Source organism: Taurulus bubalis (assembly GCF_910589615.1).
Source record: "Taurulus bubalis genome assembly, chromosome: 18".
NCBI lineage: Eukaryota > Metazoa > Chordata > Actinopteri > Perciformes > Cottidae > Taurulus > Taurulus bubalis.
The window spans coordinates 5093875-5112717 of NC_136606.1; the positions used below are offsets into that span (position 1 = coordinate 5093875).

The 18843-nt window shown below is 42.4% G+C and overlaps 2 protein-coding genes across 7 annotated transcripts in view; one reads left to right on the forward strand and one right to left on the reverse strand.

Moving 5' to 3' along the window:
* Positions 1 to 1080: 1080 nt before the first annotated feature.
* Positions 1081 to 9799, forward strand: ezh2 (enhancer of zeste 2 polycomb repressive complex 2 subunit; the record flags this gene model as incomplete). 4 transcript variants are annotated; one of them, XM_079233963.1, is made up of 18 exons in its annotated part: positions 1081 to 1203; positions 2029 to 2157; positions 2268 to 2387; positions 2473 to 2593; positions 2787 to 2969; positions 4916 to 5021; positions 5832 to 5995; positions 6183 to 6280; positions 6465 to 6726; positions 7101 to 7267; positions 7501 to 7636; positions 7801 to 7926; positions 8033 to 8211; positions 8302 to 8397; positions 8672 to 8753; positions 8855 to 8935; positions 9020 to 9104; positions 9696 to 9799. In XM_079233963.1, the coding sequence occupies 18 exons, from the start codon at positions 1087 to 1089 to the stop codon at positions 9754 to 9756; spliced, it is 2313 nt and encodes a 770-aa protein (XP_079090089.1). In that variant the 3' UTR covers positions 9757 to 9799. The 4 variants fall into 4 exon arrangements, with proteins under 4 accessions (XP_079090089.1, XP_079090087.1, XP_079090086.1 ...); XM_079233961.1 differs by having other exon boundaries at positions 1087 to 1203; positions 5832 to 6001; XM_079233960.1 differs by having other exon boundaries at positions 1087 to 1203; positions 6465 to 6873.
* A 3270-nt stretch (positions 9800 to 13069) lies between these two features.
* The window catches only part of LOC306750593 (cullin-1), a 22352-nt gene continuing 16578 nt past the window's right edge, over positions 13070 to 18843 (reverse strand). For 2 of the 3 annotated variants that reach the window (XM_079234043.1, XM_079234045.1), the window contains 11 exons: positions 18347 to 18478; positions 18139 to 18256; positions 17091 to 17114; positions 16779 to 16855; positions 16416 to 16534; positions 16123 to 16228; positions 15971 to 16018; positions 15242 to 15324; positions 15052 to 15157; positions 14306 to 14419; positions 13070 to 13972 (listed from right to left, as the gene is read on the reverse strand). In XM_079234043.1, coding sequence (XP_079090169.1) covers positions 13892 to 13972; positions 14306 to 14419; positions 15052 to 15157; positions 15242 to 15324; positions 15971 to 16018; positions 16123 to 16228; positions 16416 to 16534; positions 16779 to 16855; positions 17091 to 17114; positions 18139 to 18256; positions 18347 to 18478 — 1008 coding nt within the window. In that variant the 3' untranslated portion in view covers positions 13070 to 13891. The remainder of the gene's footprint in view (positions 13973 to 14305; positions 14420 to 15051; positions 15158 to 15241; positions 15325 to 15970; positions 16019 to 16122; positions 16229 to 16415; positions 16535 to 16778; positions 16856 to 17090; positions 17115 to 18138; positions 18257 to 18346; positions 18479 to 18843) is intronic. The other variant, XM_079234044.1, reaches the window with a different exon arrangement.

Sequence of the window (18843 nt, forward strand, 5' to 3'; positions counted from 1 at the left end):
TATGTTATGTAAAAGTTATAAGGTTCAAACTAATTTAGTTGAGTAAAAACACGACAATACTAGAGTAGAAAGTAGCACAACATTTAACGACTAAAGTGCAAGTATGTTAAAATATTTTTTGTCTGTCTTGTGAAACAGCCACAGGGTTGATGAGGAGGATCATATAAACTCAGCTGCCAAATAGTTTTATTTGTTAGCAGTTATCAAATAACCAAGACCAACGTTATCATGTTTAATCTTATTTTCAGTATATTAGCTTGAAGTTTTGCCCATGTCCTCTACCCAACTAAACTCCTGTTTCCGGGATATTTCTAATGCTCGTTTGCGTTTCTTTCGTTATACACTTTGTATCTCTCAAGAAGCAAGAAAAGCTCACTCCTTATCTACTTCATCTCTAAGAATAACAATGTCTTTAATTATTTTTTTTAACCATTTGCCCGATGCAGATTTTTACTAGAACTCCATTTTTATTTGCATATTTAGCTGCTCTTAATCTTAACTCGGTCTGTGGTTTTTAAAGATGGCAAACTCTATCATACCACTGCCGTCGACCACATCTCTTACGATCTGACGCATATCTAACCGGTATCTCTCCGTGACAGCCGTCTGACATGTCTAATTGAAAGTGTGAGATCTCAGTCAGACCAGCCGGACTAGTAGGCAGGGACTCATGCTGACTTCTCGGGATGCCAAATGGATCTAGTTAATAATAGACATGGACAGATGACTGTAATTTACACGGCGTCAGGATCACATTAATTTCCTGTTCAATTTCCTCCAGTTAATCGCAGATTTGTCAAATGGGGTGAGGGAACTCATGTCACCAGCATTTGAACCATCTTCAATGTGCACACAGAAAGGAGAACTGAGGTTGTTTTATATTGTTGCTGTTTCTTTTAGACGGCTTCCAGATATCTGAATTGCAGCCCAAATTTGAATAGAAATAGAAAAACAACCGTTTATTGATTCACATCCCTGCATGTGTTTCAGCCCCACAATCCAGTCAAAAAGTATTAATCTTGGCACATAAAGGCATTCAATGTGTAGAAACCTTCATCATCATCCTGTTTGTTTTGCAGGTTGATCATGGTGCTGACAGGGAAGCGCTCGGAGAAAGGTCCCGCCTGCTGGAAGAGAAGGGTGAAGTCTGAGTACATGAGGCTTCGGCAGCTCAAGCGCTTCAGACGGGCCGACGAGGTCAAGGTTGGTACCCCCCACACACACACACACACACACACACACACACACACCGAGAAACCTTCACGCCATGCGTCAGAGCTGTTGGCTAAGGTAATGGGAGATATTAAAACAGGCTGGTGGTCGAGGACACACAATCATCTGTTGCACTCAAAACTATTAGAATTATGGAAGCAAGACAATAAGAGTAATTTATTATATAATAATCCACGCTAAAGAGGTAGAGGACGCAAATATACACACTCAATGTAATACACAAAAACGTCATTGGGACTCCCGTGATCCCTAATTTAGAGTTTGAATCTAGTGTAAAACCCAACCAAGCTACTGCAAATGACAAATCAGTAATTTGGTGGCATGACTGTAAAATCCATACACCGTTCTCTTGTAAAAGTTTTAAAATTACAAAAGCAGAAACCGGTTAAGTCAGGTTTGAATGCCAACATTGCTCGCACTCATTTCCTCTTTACGGCCAGAGTTATATTGTCTCGCAGATGTTTTGTTTATGTTTTTAACTCCATTTAGGCCAGTTTAGCCTTAAATCTAGTGATTTTGGATTATGAGAAATGTTCATATAAAAGTACATGATATAGTGTTAAATGGTCCAGATGGCGAGGAGGTGGTACTCGGCAATCTGGCTGCCAGCCGGCCCTTGCAGAAGCCTGCTTCTATACATCAATATTCAGACATGGTGGTGAAATGAATATTTTTACACTTATAGTCGGTGCAGCTTCTTTTACAGCGGAAGGTAGCGAGAATAATCAGCCATCAACATCCTGTCAAAGGATGGCACGTTCCCGTTTATTTGAATATCTTTTCTAACTCTTCCAGAGCATGTTCAACACCAACCGTCAGAAAATCTTGGATCGAACTGACATTTTGAACGGGGAGTGGAAAACCAGGCGAATCCAGCCGGCTCACGTCATGACGTCTGTCGGCTCCTTAAGAGGCACCCGAGAGGTCGGTGGATTAGCGTTGACGTGTCGGGGGTGTAAAAAAAACAACAATTTCTCTGTCAAGGTGTTACGAAAAGTGTTCTGACTGCTCGTTTTCTCTGCCGGCCTGTGCAGTGCACGGTGGACAGCGGGTTCTCCGAGTTCTCCAAGCAGGTCATCCCTCTGAAGACTCTCAACGCCGTGGCCTCGGTCCCGGTCATGTACTCCTGGTCGCCGCTGCAACAAAACTTCATGGTGCGTATGAACAACCGCATGTGGTGTAAAATATAGACTTTTTTTTTTTTTTTTACCACAGCTGAAATGTTTGTTTTTGCATCAGGTGGAGGATGAGACGGTGCTCCATAACATCCCCTACATGGGAGACGAGATCCTGGACCAAGATGGTACTTTCATAGAAGAGCTAATCAAAAACTATGACGGCAAAGTCCACGGAGACAGAGGTGAGCAACTGTCGACACACCGAGGTTAAAGGGGAGACTAAACGGCTGGTGAGATGTGATTCAGGAAGTCTGCGTAAAGGATTAAGTTCAGTTTACTAGATAACAAGACTGTACAGCAGGTCATAATACTGTGAGACGGGATGTTTCAATCCCGGAAAACGTTTAACGGCAAAGCATGTGTTGCGTTTCGCAGAGTGCGGCTTCATCAACGATGAGATATTCGTGGAGTTGGTCAGCTCTCTGTCGCAGTACAGCGACAACGAAGATGAGGAGGAGGAGGAAGATCAGCAGGAATTCAAGGTGGAAAAGATGGAGATATGTGACGGCAAGGAGCATCCAGAGGACCCCCGCAAGGACGTGCTCGTTATCAACGAGAGTAAGTCCATCTATGAGTTACCGGTGGTCATCGGTGCGTTTGAGAACTACGGAGGGCGAGACAAAGCTCTCTGGAGCCAGTTTTGAAAGATTTTTTTCCATTCTAGGCTACCGTAGAAACATGGCGGGGCATATTAAATCTCTCGTGTTTCACCGAGTGCTAGGCTCAGCCTCTCCAGACGCAGAGGTTGTTGTTGGTACTGGTTACAAACTAAATCATATTACACTATTTGTAGAATTAGATTCCAGTAGTGAGATCCAAACATGTCCAATAACTCCAGGGTGTTGTCATGCTCAGAAATGGAAATGATTGCAGGACTATTAATGTTTTTATCATGCAATATTCTGCCTCAATCCATGTTTGTCGCCGTTGAGCCTTTCAAAAGCAAAAAAAGTCCCGCTACGTACCTCTTTTGTGAACGCAACGTCTCAGGAACGCCTGGAGGGAGAAATGTTCAAATTTGGCACCAACTCACGCTGAACTCGAGGAAGAACTGATTTAGAATTTGGGGGTCAAAGGTCACCGTGACCTCATCCCTGTCCGATGCGTTGATTCTAGTTTCTTTTAAAACCATATAGTGAAACAAAAAACTAAAACCTGTGAGTACAAAGCGTGTGTGTTACACCCGGCCTAGAGGAGCCTAAGCATAGCATACGGACGGGTCTCCCCACCTCCCAAATTATTACCAATGCTGCAGTGGTATGGTACAATGGTTGTTTATTTTTCACTCATTCTTCAGGCTGAGCCTGGCCCAAAATAACAAACAAAACAATCTGTGCACGTCACCTAACTTCCCTGGACCACAAAAGAAACAAAAGACAGTACAGATGTCTTGCCTATCTCCTTACCAGAACACAGGAGAAAACATGGTTAAACAAAAAGGGCTTCTCACCACTACCGACACGCTTTCTAAACCCCACCACCCAAGAATCCGTGTTGTGCAGCATGGCCCGGTTGGAAGCTGGAGAGTGATCGCCGGCCCCCACAGGTTCCCTCCTAAGTAGCCGTCCAATTACCTGCAACGAAAGAAAAAGCACAGGGCAAGGCAAAACATATCACAGCACCCCCCTCAGTAGGGTTGGGTACCGAGAACCGGTTCCAACACGTTCGGTACCTACCGGACCGAAAAGCAACGCAGATTTTGGTGCTTTCTTCCGGTGCCTGAGCCGATTTAAATCCTTTTTTTTTTACACTACTCTGTAATGTTGCTCGGTATATAGACACTAAAAAGGAAGCGCGGTACCCGTACGTTAAAAACAATAGGATTTTGATGTATCGATACTATTAAAATGGCGCAGATCAGAGCTCACTCCTCCCCTCTCTGTTGTCCGCCTGCATGCAGAGCAGGGCTCGAGGGGGCGGGGCTTCCAGCGCTCACACAACACTCACAGCGCGCGCACACAGAGATCGCTGCAGACACGAGCATGAGCTTTTGAACGTCCATCCTCGGCTTGCTGGAACAAATCTCTCAAGTTGATATTAATGATGACGTTTGTAGAATCCAACAGAGTCTGAGTTCTGTTGCACACAGTCCCATCAGGCCACCTGATGCTTGTGTCTGTTCTTTTTTAAATATATATTGTTTATAGTTTGAAGTTAAAAGGTTTGAAGCTGTAGTTTGAAGACAAGTGTGTTGCATTTATTTATTTATATGTAAAGTATACTTTAAACAGTTAATATATTGTTCAATTTTAAGAAAAGGATTTTCCTTGGCAATAAAAAAAAGTATCGGTTCAGGCACCGTTTAGGCACCAGTATCTGTTTAGCACCAGTATCAGGGGGAAAAAAAAACAAACGATACCCATCCCTACCCCTCAGGCAGGGAGGTGAACAGCATTAAGGTGAGGCTTTTTCCCATAACGCTCTGAGTCATAACTGTGTGTGTGTGTGTGTGTGTGTGTGTGTGTGTGTGTGTGTGCGTGTGCGTGTGTGCGCGTCGTCTCCAGGCCAAACAAGCAATGACGACACCAAGAAGTTTCCCTCTGACAAGATTTTTGAGGCCATCTCCGCCATGTTCCCTGACAAGGGCTCGACTGAGGAGCTCAAAGAGAAGTTAGTTTGTTTGTTTGGATGAATGTGTTCGTGTTGTGACCACGACTGAGGGATAAGACGTTATTGTAGATGTGTTTTTTTTTTTTTTTATATCTTAGTTCATCTTCAGTTTATTTTTCTCAAGTTGGCTTAGTTGTCTACAATTTGTTGTATTGTTAAAAGGTCCAAATCTATTTTAAGAATGGGATTTAAACTTTTCTAACAGTCATTTTTCATTTGAGTTCCTTTTGAATTCATATTTGCTTCAAAAATATAGGCATTGTAGTTTCTTTATTTTAATCTTAGTACCCTAAAAGAATACTTTTACATGGTATTGTAACAACACTAAGTGTGTGTGTGAGTGAGAGAGAAATGAAATGCACGTATCAGGGTTTCTACACAGCTGAGGAAAAATTTAATTCAGGACAAGCCTGACTAATGTAAAGTTTTATTAAATAGACAAAAACATCACACATTAAACAGTTAAATCTCTGTTTGTTAGGAGACAGCAGATGTTTCCTCTGTACATGAAAGTGAGTCTTCATAAGAAGCTTGGAGTCTTTTCCCTTGACGGCGTTAAATAAGATAACGTTTTATTTCCTCCACAAGAACAAAAACAGTGATTGTGAGCTCGTTTGACACGATGTAGAACGCTGTTTTGACCCGGAGCATCGGTAGAAACCCTGGTGTGTGTGTGTGTGTGTGTGTGTGTGTGTGTGTGTGTGTGTGTGTGTGTGTGTGTGTGTGTGTGTGTGTGTGTGTGTGTGTGTGTGTGTGTGTGCTCAGTAAAACATGTATTTATCTATTTCTATGTTCATGTGTGTGTGTCAGGTACAAGGAGTTGACGGCGGAGGAGCTGCCCGGCACGCTGCCCCCCGAGTGCACGCCGAACATCGACGGTCCGAACGCTCGCTCCGTGCAGCGCGAACAGAGCCTGCACTCCTTCCACACTCTGTTCTGCAGACGCTGCTTCAAATATGACTGCTTCCTCCACCGTCAGTGTATATATCCACACACACATGCATATCTTCACAGACAGACATTTTAGAGTCGCCCCTTTATTCAATAAATGAGGATACACTGATCTGATTATACTTTCAATCTAACCGGCGTTTTCAAAATATGCTTTAACAGGAAGTTTATCTGTTTACGTCAAAAGCTAAATCTCTTCCGTCTTCTCAGCTTTCCATGCGACTCCAAACACGTACAAGCGCAAGAACTTGGAGAACCTGGTGGACGGTAAACCCTGCGGCATCAACTGCTACATGCACCTGTTTCCGGTGAGTCCACCAAACATCACAGCAGCCTTCATTCTTATGTTTCTTTTTGCTTCCTCTGTTTTCTTCTTCACATACAAAAGAATAGGAAGAATATTTTGTCTTTATATTTATCTGAAGTATTACCTGATTAGAGTATTGCCGTGACCATCAGTGTGTCCCCGTTTGTCGTGCTGTGATTACTCAGGACGGGATAGTGAGCGAGTACCCCGCGGCCGTAGCGGCAGCGGAGCAAGCCAAGACGCCTACGAAGCGCCCGGTGGGACGCCGCCGCGGACGGCCCAACAGCAACAGCCGGCCCGGCACCCCTTCCATCTCCTCGGAAACCAAAGACACAGACAGCGACCGCGAGGGCAGCAAAGACGACGAGCGCGACAACGACGAGCGCGACAACGACAAAGACGACGAGCGCGACGACAACAAAGACGACGAGCGCGACGACGACGACGGCGAGCAGAACAACGACAAAGACGACGAGCGGGACGACGACAAAGTCGAGGAGAGGAACAACGATAAAGACGGCGAGAGGGAAAATGACAAAGACGATGCGCGGGACAACGGCGAGGACAAGAAGGACGATAACACCAGCAGCTCGGGTACGATCTCTCACGTCTAAGCCGACTTTATTAGAGCAACATTCTTGGTTCCCGGGTTGTTGTTTTTTAACTCTTTTAACGCTCTGTTGTTGGGAGGGAGAGGCCGCTAAGTGCAAAGCTTCATGTAGTGCCCTCAGAGCAGAGGCTTTTTTTTCTTATTTATTTATTTTTCCTCTCCATTCCCGGCGTTCTTGTTAAGCTTGTGTTCTGGTGTTCTGTGCGTGCAGAGGGCAACTCGCGGTGCCAGACTCCAGTGAAGATGAAGCTGATCGTTGAGGCTGAAGCGGTGGACTGGAGCGGCGCCGAGGCCTCACTCTTTAGGGTCCTCATCGGGACGTACTACGACAACTTCTGCGCCATCGCGCGGCTCATCGGCACCAAGACCTGCAGACAGGTGAGACCTCCCACTTTGACATTCTTACGAGCTTCATGTCCGTTTCTGTTTTCATTTCATTCGGCTTTTTAGTTGACTAGTTGGTCGAAACACGGGGGGAGGAATAATAGTATACGTGAAGTTTTAAAGCGCTCACCTGCATTGAAAAAAACAAATCACATGTTTGTGGCAAAACAAAGTCTAAAGACAAGTTCCTGATGGAGTTGAGAACGTTATCTTGGCCGGTCCTGCAGGTTTACGAGTTCAGGGTCAAGGAGTCGAGCATCATCGCTCGGGCTCCCGCCGAAGACGAGGACACGCCGCCGAGAAAGAAGAAGAGGAAACACCGGCTGTGGGCCACTCACTGCAGGAAGATCCAGCTGAAGAAAGGTCAGAGGTCGCTTCAGCGGGGTTTATAAATGCGGACCGTCCAGAAAAGAAGCAGATTATTGGTTCTTCTTAAAGCTCGAGGGAACGCTTGTGGTGACTTGTCGAAATGCAGAAGATGCTTTTGATGTGAAAAACATCCGGCTTGACCTCTGCACCTCTTACAGATGGCTCGTCCAATCACGTGTACAACTACCAGCCATGTGACCACCCGCGGCAGCCCTGCGACTCCTCGTGTCCCTGCGTCACCGCGCAGAACTTCTGCGAGAAGTTCTGCCAGTGCAGCTCAGAGTGTAAGAACACACACACACACACACACACACACGGCTCAATGACGCAGCTTTTTCCCCCGCCGTGATTTAATTTACTGAACTTTGCTCTTCTGCCTGGTGGCTGCAGGTCAGAACCGTTTCCCGGGATGTCGGTGCAAAGCTCAGTGCAACACCAAGCAGTGTCCTTGCTACCTGGCGGTGAGGGAGTGTGACCCCGACCTCTGCCTGACCTGCGGCGCCGGGGACAACTGGGACAGCAAGAACGTGTCCTGCAAGAACTGCTCCATCCAGAGAGGCGCCAAGAAGGTTTCATTCATTTATCCTTCACAAACATTTCAATGTTGGCATGTTTCTTTATTTTTTTTTTTAACCTCGTGTTCCTGTTCTTCCCCTCAGCATCTCCTGCTGGCCCCGTCAGACGTGGCCGGTTGGGGGATCTTCATCAAAGAGCCGGTCCAGAAAAACGAGTTCATCTCCGAGTACTGTGGAGAGGTAGGACGTCACCCTGTGTGTGTGTGTGTGTGTGTGTGTGTGTGTGTGTGTGTGTGTGTGTGTGTGTGTGTGTCCAGAAACAAAGCTTTGTGTTCATCGGCTTCACCTGTATGGATGCATACTATTTTAATATAAGTAATAGTACTTCAAAAAGTGTAATTCATTCAATAAACCCCACAGCGTGACGCAAAGAATGTTTAAAATATAAGTAATAAAAGCGAAAAATCTTGACTATTTTTATTCTTGTGTAACAGTCGATCTCGGTCTTTTGCAGATTATCTCTCAGGATGAAGCCGACCGCAGAGGGAAGGTCTACGACAAATACATGTGCAGCTTCCTCTTCAACCTCAACAACGGTATAAAACACACACGCAGCTTCTCAGCCTGATTGAGAGTCAAAGCTTCTCGCCTTTTGGGAGTTTAAATGTTTTTCTTGGCGTTTTCTTTTCCTCTCCAGACTTTGTTGTTGACGCCACGAGGAAAGGCAACAAGATCCGCTTTGCCAACCACTCCGTGAACCCAAACTGCTATGCAAAAGGTGAGAGGGCGAGCTGCAAACGCATGAATATCATCAGTCGTCTCCGTAATATCAACAGTTGTTGATCTTCTGCTCTCTCTGCAGTGATGATGGTGAACGGGGATCACAGGATAGGAATCTTTGCCAAGAGAGCCATCCAGACGGGGGAGGAGCTCTTCTTCGACTACAGGTCGGTTTTATTTACACGAAGATTAATGACATAAAACGGCTAAGTTGTCATTATCATTGCAGTGGGTAACATCCTGGACATGTTTAAAGTTTATTGATTCTTTGTTGGGCTCCAAGTAACAATTGTTTCATTTTCAGTGGAAAAAACATACAAATACGTTGTAAAAAGGTTCAAACGAATAGATTAAACATTAGTGAAGGCAACAACAAATACAAGATGAATCCAAATATATCAAAAATGTTCGCAGTAAAAAATAAATAAAAAACGAAACTCAAACTGTAATTTGCCACTTTTAACTTCAATTTGTTCCGACTCTTCTGTTATTCTTTTACAACAATTAATGGATTAATACATTTGTTGCCAGTTAACTTCGTTCTAACTTCATAATGAAATTTAACATTATCTCGTACTTATTTAGTAGAATATTTTGGCACAGAGCTGCTTTTGTAGTAGAACATGTGATTTAATTATACAACTCAGATTTAGCTTCTCTTTATACAAACTGAATCCCCAGCGGGATAAACGCACTAAAAGCTTCGGAGCTAACTGTGTGTGTGTGTGTGTGTGTGCGTGTGCGTGTGCGTGAGACAGGTACAGCCAGGCGGACGCTCTGAAGTACGTGGGGATCGAACGCGAGCTGGAGATCGCCTGACTCGACTTTTCCCTTCTGTGGATCGACGACGACGACAAAGGCCTTACACTCACACACACACACACACACACACCTTCACTTCAGGAAAGCCAGACGACTTGTCACAATGCGAGAAAGCTTCAGGAAAACTGGGAATATTTGAAGCTGAATTTTGATGCTGTTTTTCCCTCACCCTTTTTTTTCCACCCGCTTTGAAAAAAAAAACTTTTCATATATTTTTTTTTTTTCTGTCAACAAATCTTCCTCTTCTGTAAAATTCAAACTTCAGTGAGAGGAGACGATTCAATTCAAGTTCACGGACCACTGCCGCTGCCGAGGAGTTTGTTTCCGGTCGTACATGAACCGAACATTCTTGTTTTTTGGACTAAAATAACACATTTTATAGACTAAAATATTAATGGAGGAAATCTGCAGATTAATGAATAAGGAAAACAATTAGTTGCCCAACTAACAGAACTTACAGAAAATGTGTTACTAAAACATATTTTGCAAAGTTTTATGTATTAAAAACAATAGCTGAAACCAAACTTTGGGCTTTTATCAATTAACCTGTTAATTGATAAATCAGTTCATTATTTGACCCAAAAAGTCAGAAAATAGAGGAAAATATCCACTTTTTTTCCCCGATCAACAGTCCAAAACCAATCTAATTCAGTTTACAGTGATATAAAACTGAGAAATCATAATAAGAGAGATTTTTTTTTTTAAAAGTAATTTATCACAACTTCATATTTCCAAAATGTAGAGTTTGTTCCTCTGTCTTGCTCAAGTTTCATCAGAAAACTAATTTCAGTTTCTGAAACCTTTTAAAGAAAAGACGGAGCATTTGTCCTGCCGCTTTCTTTAATTGAGTAAAACATATTTAGATATATCTCTTAATATCTAAAACATCTTATTACATTAATGGTCACACAAACAAAGGAAATTAGAACATCTAGAAATGTTTTGTCCAAAACTCAACGATGTTCAGTTCAATTATAAAACGGAGGAAAAAAAACGTTGGAACCAGCAAATGTGTTGTTTTGTAAGTTATTGGGGAAAAGTTCCAGTCAGGTCTGCAACTTTAATTTTGTTGAACTCACGATGCCTTCAAAGCCCACTGGAAAAATCAGTCACGACTTGTCGGGTCCTTTTCTCTCTCAAAGCACCAGCGAACATGTCCTGGTGTTCATCACCGGCTTATGAACGCTGCTTAGTGACGCGTTCAGGTGCTAATGTGAAAACACGAAACCAGCACTACTTCACACGTGCCGCTCTCCTCGGTGAGAGCGCTTCTTCTTCTTCTTACCAAACTCAACCAAAACCACACAGATACAAATAAAGGTTTCCTGTCCTCCAGCTGTGCTCTACTCGTACCGACTCGGTCCAGAGAGCCGATGGTCGTGTTATTTTGCCCAAGCAGACCGAACCGAAAAGAGATTACATTTTAAAATCGTGTAAAAATGCAGAAAAGCAGCTAAACTCACATTTGAGAAGCTGGAAACAGCAAAGGTTCAACGATTGTTTGAGCCACTTCTGAGGATCCACGATCAGTTTAAGATGTTTTCAATATTTCAAGACCCATAATTAAACAATCTATATTAAATTACCATAAATACTGCAATTATTTCAATCAATTGTTTTGGGTTTGTGCTGCACATGAGACCCAGAACTCTTTTTTTTTTCTTCTTCTGTAAAATAACTATTTGAGTTCAGTGAATTTAAAATCTGCTGTGCGAGTAGAGCGCAGTGAGACGGGTCCGAGGCGTGAACCCGTCTGTCTCTCTGCCTCGAGTCAACAGAACCCTCACCTCTCAGCTGTCCCGTCTGTCTTGACTTTTAAAACCTGCATGAATTTTATTTTTCCTCCACGTGACGTCCAATCAATGTGAAATATGAGTCGCGTTTCCTCTCGTTGGGTAAAGAACCAACAATCACACCTCTTTCTCTCTTTGATGTGAACTCTGGCGCTCAGAAGACTTGAAGCAACACCAGCCTCCTCCTCTTCTTCTCCTCTGTACTTTTCTCGTTAGAGACTCTGAAACCCGGTGCTTCTCTCGGTTCCTACACGTCCTCGGCTGTTTTAGTGACCTTTACAGGCGAAGGCGATATTATGACCAATCTGGTGACATCTCAAACGTGTAGGAACCCTTTTTTAAATACATATAAATATTCAAAATCACATACTGCCGAATTCAAACGAGCCTTCGCTTTGTTCTCAGTGATGCATTTAAACCCACGCTGCTTTGAACCGCATCATGTTGGTGATTCTGCTCCTGAGGAGGTTTTGAATCTGATCTGAGGGGCGGGACGAAACTAGAAGCCAATCAGGAACAAAAGCCTGAAGTATTTACATGTTTCTGAAAGTGTTTGAACTTCAATTAAAGTCGGAAAAAATAAGTTTAAATGTAAAAAAAAGTACTATTTGATTCGTAAAACGTTGAAATCTGAAATGTAGGTTATTAATGTTTCACTCTTCTTCTTAAACATGGACCACTTTTTTTCCTGACACAGGTGCTGATTTTTGTAATGTTTACAGGGATTTTGTTGTTCAAAGTGATGCAGATTAAAATATTATGAATGGATGTTTGTTTTCTTTGTTTAAATTATCATGTAAAAAACAAGTCAACAGTTCCATAACTTAAAGTATATGTATGAAACAAAATCTGAAGTATGAATAGTATGTTTAAAAAATGTCATAGGTACTACTTAGAACAATATGAAAGTAATTTTAAGTCCTCACGTATTAAAAGTCATTGTAAAATATGAATATATAGAATACTCAAAGTAGTCTTTTCCTTGAGCCAAAAGGTTTGATTAGATCTTAACCCACAGAGTATTTTTAATACTTGGATTATTTTCCAGATCGTTATTTATTCTCGTCAAAGCCACCGGACTCCATTTACAAAAACAGTGATTTCACCTCGGCCCCAGAGCTCCACCGGCTACTTTGTGTCTTGTTTAAAAAGTGAGTTTGAATTCACAAAATCTCAAACTGAACTTCCGTAACCTGCTCAGTAAAGTCACTTTGGGGGAATAAAGGAGTCTCGTGACTTTAAAGGGGAAAAGGAGCTTTTTCTCCAATATTTAAAACACAAGGAGACGAGAGCCGCAGACATGAATCAGTTCATTAAATTAGTTATTTAGCGTCTCAAATGTTAAGTTATTTACTCCAATGACGCAAATGTATATCTTTGAGTTTAGATCTTGGACTTCGGGAAAGGTCGATAAGGTTTCTCAGACTTTTTTGGGGGGGACCCGGGAACATGAATGGAGGATGAGCTCAGAGCCAGCGGGTGACGGCGTGCGAACAGAGTCTCGGGAGAAGAAAGCGTTTAGAGAAATCTTTCCTTGTTTTTATTTATCACACATTTAGAAAATGAACCACACTATACAAATGTCCACCGTTCGGTAATGAAACTCCTGCATGAACCCAACCGACCTCAAAACAAAATAAAAAAAACTGAGACAACTTCAGCAGATAAAGAAGCATCATGGCGGCCATGAACTCACCACCTTCCTCCTCCGGTTCAGTCGCAGACGTTTAAATTACAGGACCGGCGTCGTTCGGTGGACTGCGTCGGCTGCCCAGTGACTCGACTCTTATATTTACTTTTTTAAATCTTTTTTTCGTGGTCACTGTGGTGCAGGTAGGCAGTAGCATGCAGAAACCTTTGGATGCGGCTCTCCTCTGATTGGCTGAAGGCTAATTCATTACGTTTGCGCTATGTAAAGGAGTAGTTTTTTTCTTTTTTCCTCTTAGTCTGTGGTTGTTATTTACAATATGACAAGGAAGTGTGTGTGCATGTGTGTGTGTGTTTGTTTGAGTCCTACGGATGGGGACGGGACAGGCGAGCATATAAGACGGGGTTTCCCGGTCTGGACAGGAGGGGCGTTCCTTCGTTGCTAAAGGAGAGCAGAAAGTTCACCCCCTCCCCCGCCCCATCCCTTACAGTTGATTTTCATATCAGCGCGGTCACATGATCAGCGACACACTCACAACATGTCCGCCGCTCAGAGGGATCCTCACTTTATTACTCAGACATAAAATTAAAAGAAAAGAAAAAAAAGATAACAAATAAAACGGAGGAGAGCCGGTGGGCGGGCGGGCGGGAAGGAGGGAGGAGGGAAGGAGAGAAGGAAGGAAGGAGGACGTTCAGGCCAGGTAGCTGTACGTGTCCTTCTCACCGTCCACTCGCTCCAGGTACTCCTTCTCGATCAGGATGTCGATGCATTTCTGTCCACAAGGGGGAGACAAAACACACGTGAGACCAGAACAGATTTAAGATCATCAAGACACTTCGGAGACGTTCAGTGATTCAATCTTTTCTCGAGATTTGTTGACATTAATAAAATGACAGAATGTCAAACGAATGTTTTTTGCGTTCATCGTCATCCATCGTGTTTTATTTATTTACGATAAAGAAATATCGTCATAATTCATCTCTAATATCTATTTATGAACATCTCCTTCAAAACACCAAAACTCAATTTTACAGGATCACATTGACCTTCGCCCAGTTCTCATTTTCACTGAGCGGAGCCTGAACGCATCACGATGTGACGTTACCTTGATGACGGGGACTCTGGGTTTGAATCGGGACGACAGCTGGTTCAGCACTTCAGCCAGAAGCTGCTGGTGCTTCAGGACCTTCCTCATCTTCATGATCCTCACTATGGCAGCCTGCAAACACACCATCATCATCATCATCATCACTAATTCAACACAACATACAGTGCACTTTATTTTACGATTATAAAAGATATCTGTAAAGACTGTATTCTTAACAAGGGCAAAGACTGAAGCTTTAAACTTTCTGGGGACATTTTTGGTTTTCAACCTAGTTCAATCTCAAAAAACTACTAAAATAATAATAGAGCATATGAATATATAGTATTTTATAATAATTCATATATATATATATATATATATATATATATATATATATATATATATATATATATATATATATAGTAGTATTTTATAGAAGTTTAAGGACGGGAACATAACTAGTTAAAAAATAAATAATAATCACATTGCACAAAAAAACTAAAAAGTATAAAAATCATTGTTGTCATTTACAAAAACAATGATTTATGTAAACTAACCTGCTAACTTAAGGCTTAATATTTGTTTTAATGAATTCATATTTGATAATTTTTCTCAATACTGAAGATGGTTAAAATATTCAACTCAGTTTAAGTGAAAGATAAAATTAATATATTTTTATAGCAGTTTTAAGACGAGAATTATTTCTTACATCTTATATTTTTACATTATGTTTATATCTCCACAATATTAATGTAAACAGTCACCTGAATGAGGAGCTTCCGATCCTCCTCGATGTTCTTGTGAGTCGTCTCCTGCTCCTGTTTCTGCTCCGTCTTCATCGGGACGTTGATGTTCACCCTCAGTTTCTTACTGCGATGGAGGAGAAAACGTTAAAGAAGGTGGAAACCCGACGGACACGTTTCAAGACGCTCGCTTGGAGAATCGACTCCTCACTTCTTGTAGCCGAGGAAGAGTTTGATGACGGTGTCGGGTTTGAAATCCACCTCGTCCACGTTGGCGTTCTCGTCCTCCATCACCTGTCGGACAGACGCACATTAGAGAGGCAGCTGATGTGAACAGAAACTTATATTTAACTACGGGGTTCATACACATTTCGACCAATGGATTTCCAAGACTTCAAAACAAATTTCCATGACCATTGTAAAATCTCGGTGTATACATGAAAATGTAGTATTTAAACTAACAATGATAATTCCAAAGCATACAGTAAACCTTAAATGACACAAATGAATGAGACACAATAGTTTGATTAAAATAATAAACATTTATCTGGATGCCTGCTTAAATTGTGAGCGTCTTACTTTTAAAAGTATATTCATTATTTCAAACTCAGCGTAAATGAACGACATGAATATAACACATTTCCATGACTTTTGGGATTTTATTTTTCACACACACACACACACACACACACACACACACACACACACACACACACACACACAGTGATATTTCCTTTCAAACGCAAATATCTTGAATCTAAAGCAAACTCATTGAATCTTCTCAATAAAACACATTCTGGTTGAGAGTTTATATTTTTAAAATTAATGCTACTGAATGAAAACTAAACATCTTTTAATGCGAATAAACCCAAATTTATAAAATCCAAATAAGACAATAAAAACAACAAAGAAGCAAAAAAGAAAAAAAGGTTTTACTCACCAGAAGCTTTGATTTTAACAAAATCTGAAGAACTTGAACCAGAATGTCCTGAAAAACAAACACAATGTCAGCCGGTGGAGAAATAAAACATTTCTACTCATTACTTTAAAAAGTAGTTTGTGGCTGAGAATGCGTGAGAATGTTGCGCTCACAGTTTTGATCTGTGTGCTGTCGGTCAGCTGCTGGACGGTGTAACTGTCCTCTGTGTTGTACTGCAGCAGGATGGCCATCTGGAAGGTGGAGGCCTGCAGTGTGTACCTGTAAACAACAACAACAACAACAGGTTGAGCATGAAACTTCAAACATCTTCAACACAAAGAAGACGCATTAACTCAGCTCCATATTTCTAGTGCCGTGATAAAAAAGTAGTTTCTGTTCACCAGCCGGTTAAAAATGGCGCCCTCTACCTGCCGGCCCTTTAATGAACAAAAACAAAAACACTCGCCTGTTCTTGAAGCAGTTGGTGACCAGCTCTCCTTTGGACAGGTGATAGAGCCAAGTCAGCTTCCTGCCGCTGTGTCTGCTGGCGTAGAAGGCCGTGAAGCGCTGATAGCTTCGCTCCAGCTGCACAGAGAGAGGAGCGTTAAACGGGAGGTTCGGGGGCCGCTCGGGGCCCCGTGAGGGTTCAATTGAGGTCTCCTGGTAGAGGAGGGGCTTAAATATCAGGACATATCAAACAACATGCATCCGACGCCAAAAACACATTTATTCTGCCAAAGCAGGAGCAGAATGAAGCCTTGTTTTCTGGAAGCTGAAGCAAGTCTCAGCTCCTGGAATAAAGTCCTAAAGAAATGAAAGTGGTGTGTACCTCAGAAGGCAGAGCGAAGGTGCAGGACTGCTGGAAAGGCCAAGACCCAGAGCTGAGGACCTGGATACTGAAGTCCACTGCAAGACACACACAGACAGACACACACACACGAGAGAGAGAGAGAGAGAAACATCTGGGTTCAGCACATTGTCCCTCAGAGTTAAACTCCTGTAATGTTTGTTCAATAACTGTAGAGACGTCATGCAGCAGGAGAAAACAATAAAAACAAACATTCTGTAAACTGAATTTATTTTTGCGGCGCGAGTCCCAGAAAACTCGATCATCCTCTCACGAGTCCCCTTTTTCACTCACTTATCTGGACGCCGCCCAGCGGAGCTGTATGAGAGGAGACAAACGTCCACATTAGCCGCGTGTGCGAACAACGGCGAGCGGCCGCGACGAAGGCATTTTTTTTTTTTATTGATTTATTTTTAAATCATGTGCGGGGAATTTACAGGAAGTCGGAAACGGAAATGTGCAAAGTGGAGACGACGAAATTTGTTGAATTCTTCTGTGACCCAATTATGAAGCAGCGACAGCAGCTATTCTGAGCCTCAGAGCGCCCTCTGGTGGGCAACGGCTGTACCGTCACATGGTGCAGATAAATGCAAAATAAATACATTTACAATGCTAGTTTTGATATATATCTCTAAAGACATTAGAAAAATATATAAACTGAGTAAAATAAAAACTGTGGGAGTGTGAAGAGGATATACGACTGATTCATAAAGGCAGATTATTGATTTTAGGTCTTTACAGATGACATAATACTTTATTTACAGGCCAGTTTATTTCTTCTCCTTCATTTGGGTAGTTAAAAATAAGAAGTGGGCATCAAGACACAAAAGTTTGAGAACTCCTCGGCATGTTTTTTGCGCGTCATGTACTTCCTCCTGCGCGCTGGAAATACTCCAGTAGGTGTGTGTGTGTGTGTGTGTGCGTGTGTGTGTGTGTGTGTGTGTGTGTGTGTGTGTGTGTGTGTGTGTGTGTGTGTGAAAAAGAGCTTTTACTCATGCACGTTGTACAACTAAATCGTCATCTTCTGAATCTCGGAGGTAAATCTTTTAACGAGTGGTTCAAGAAATTCTAATTTGAAATAGTGTTTTATTCATCTTAAATTAGACTCTGCTGCATGTTTAGTCGGTAAAGCTGAGATTATCAGCTCAAAGGTAGCTAATGAACTGGAAACTGAGCATGTATTTATAAGTAAAGGGCCTGAATTGTAGTGCTTTTAAACGCTTCGTCCTATAAGAACACCAGACGGATACCTAAAGACGTGAGTATATATGTGTGTGTGTGTGTGTGTGTGTGTGTGTGTGTGTGTGTGTGTGTGTGTGTGTTTGTTTGTGTGTGTACTTACAGTCCAGAGGTTCAGAGTTGGTCAGGTGCTTCTTGAATTGTTCGTTCAGGTCTTTACTGACTCCGATGTCCTGGAACATCCGCTGCAGTTTGGACGTGTACTCGAAGCCGCACGCTTGCTGCACGAGAACAACAAAAGCAAAACAGATTCAGTCGGAGGGTTTTCGAGGACGTGGAGGTTTAGCGAGAGTTCGGCGTTGCAGACGGACCTTCAGTTTGGAGATCATGCTGGCCTCCGCGTCGTCGCTGGCGCTGTTCTGGTGGACGAGACGCTTGGCCAGCATCTTGGCGTAGAACTTCTGGAACACGTCTTTGTCCTCGATGTATTTGAAGACAACCATCTGAGAAGAGGGAGGACAAAGAATAAAGTACTCCTAACCTGAGAAGCCGTACTCAATTAAAGCGGCAGACACTTTGTACGACATAAACACACAAACTAAATGAAAAAATGCATTTAAAATAAGAATCTTTCACAGGTTATATCCATAATTTGTCTTCAATAAACAAATACTCTTCAGAAATGCATTTAGAGACTAATTACACCATCGTAACGATTCTAAAGCGATCCAACTGCACAGTAACTGAGGAACGAGAAGGAAAACTGTAAAACCCACATTGTTCATTTACAGATTTGCTGCTTTCACCGTTTCACGTTTCCTCTGAAAGAAAGGAAGCAGTGTTCCTGGCTGCAGACAAACTACTACAG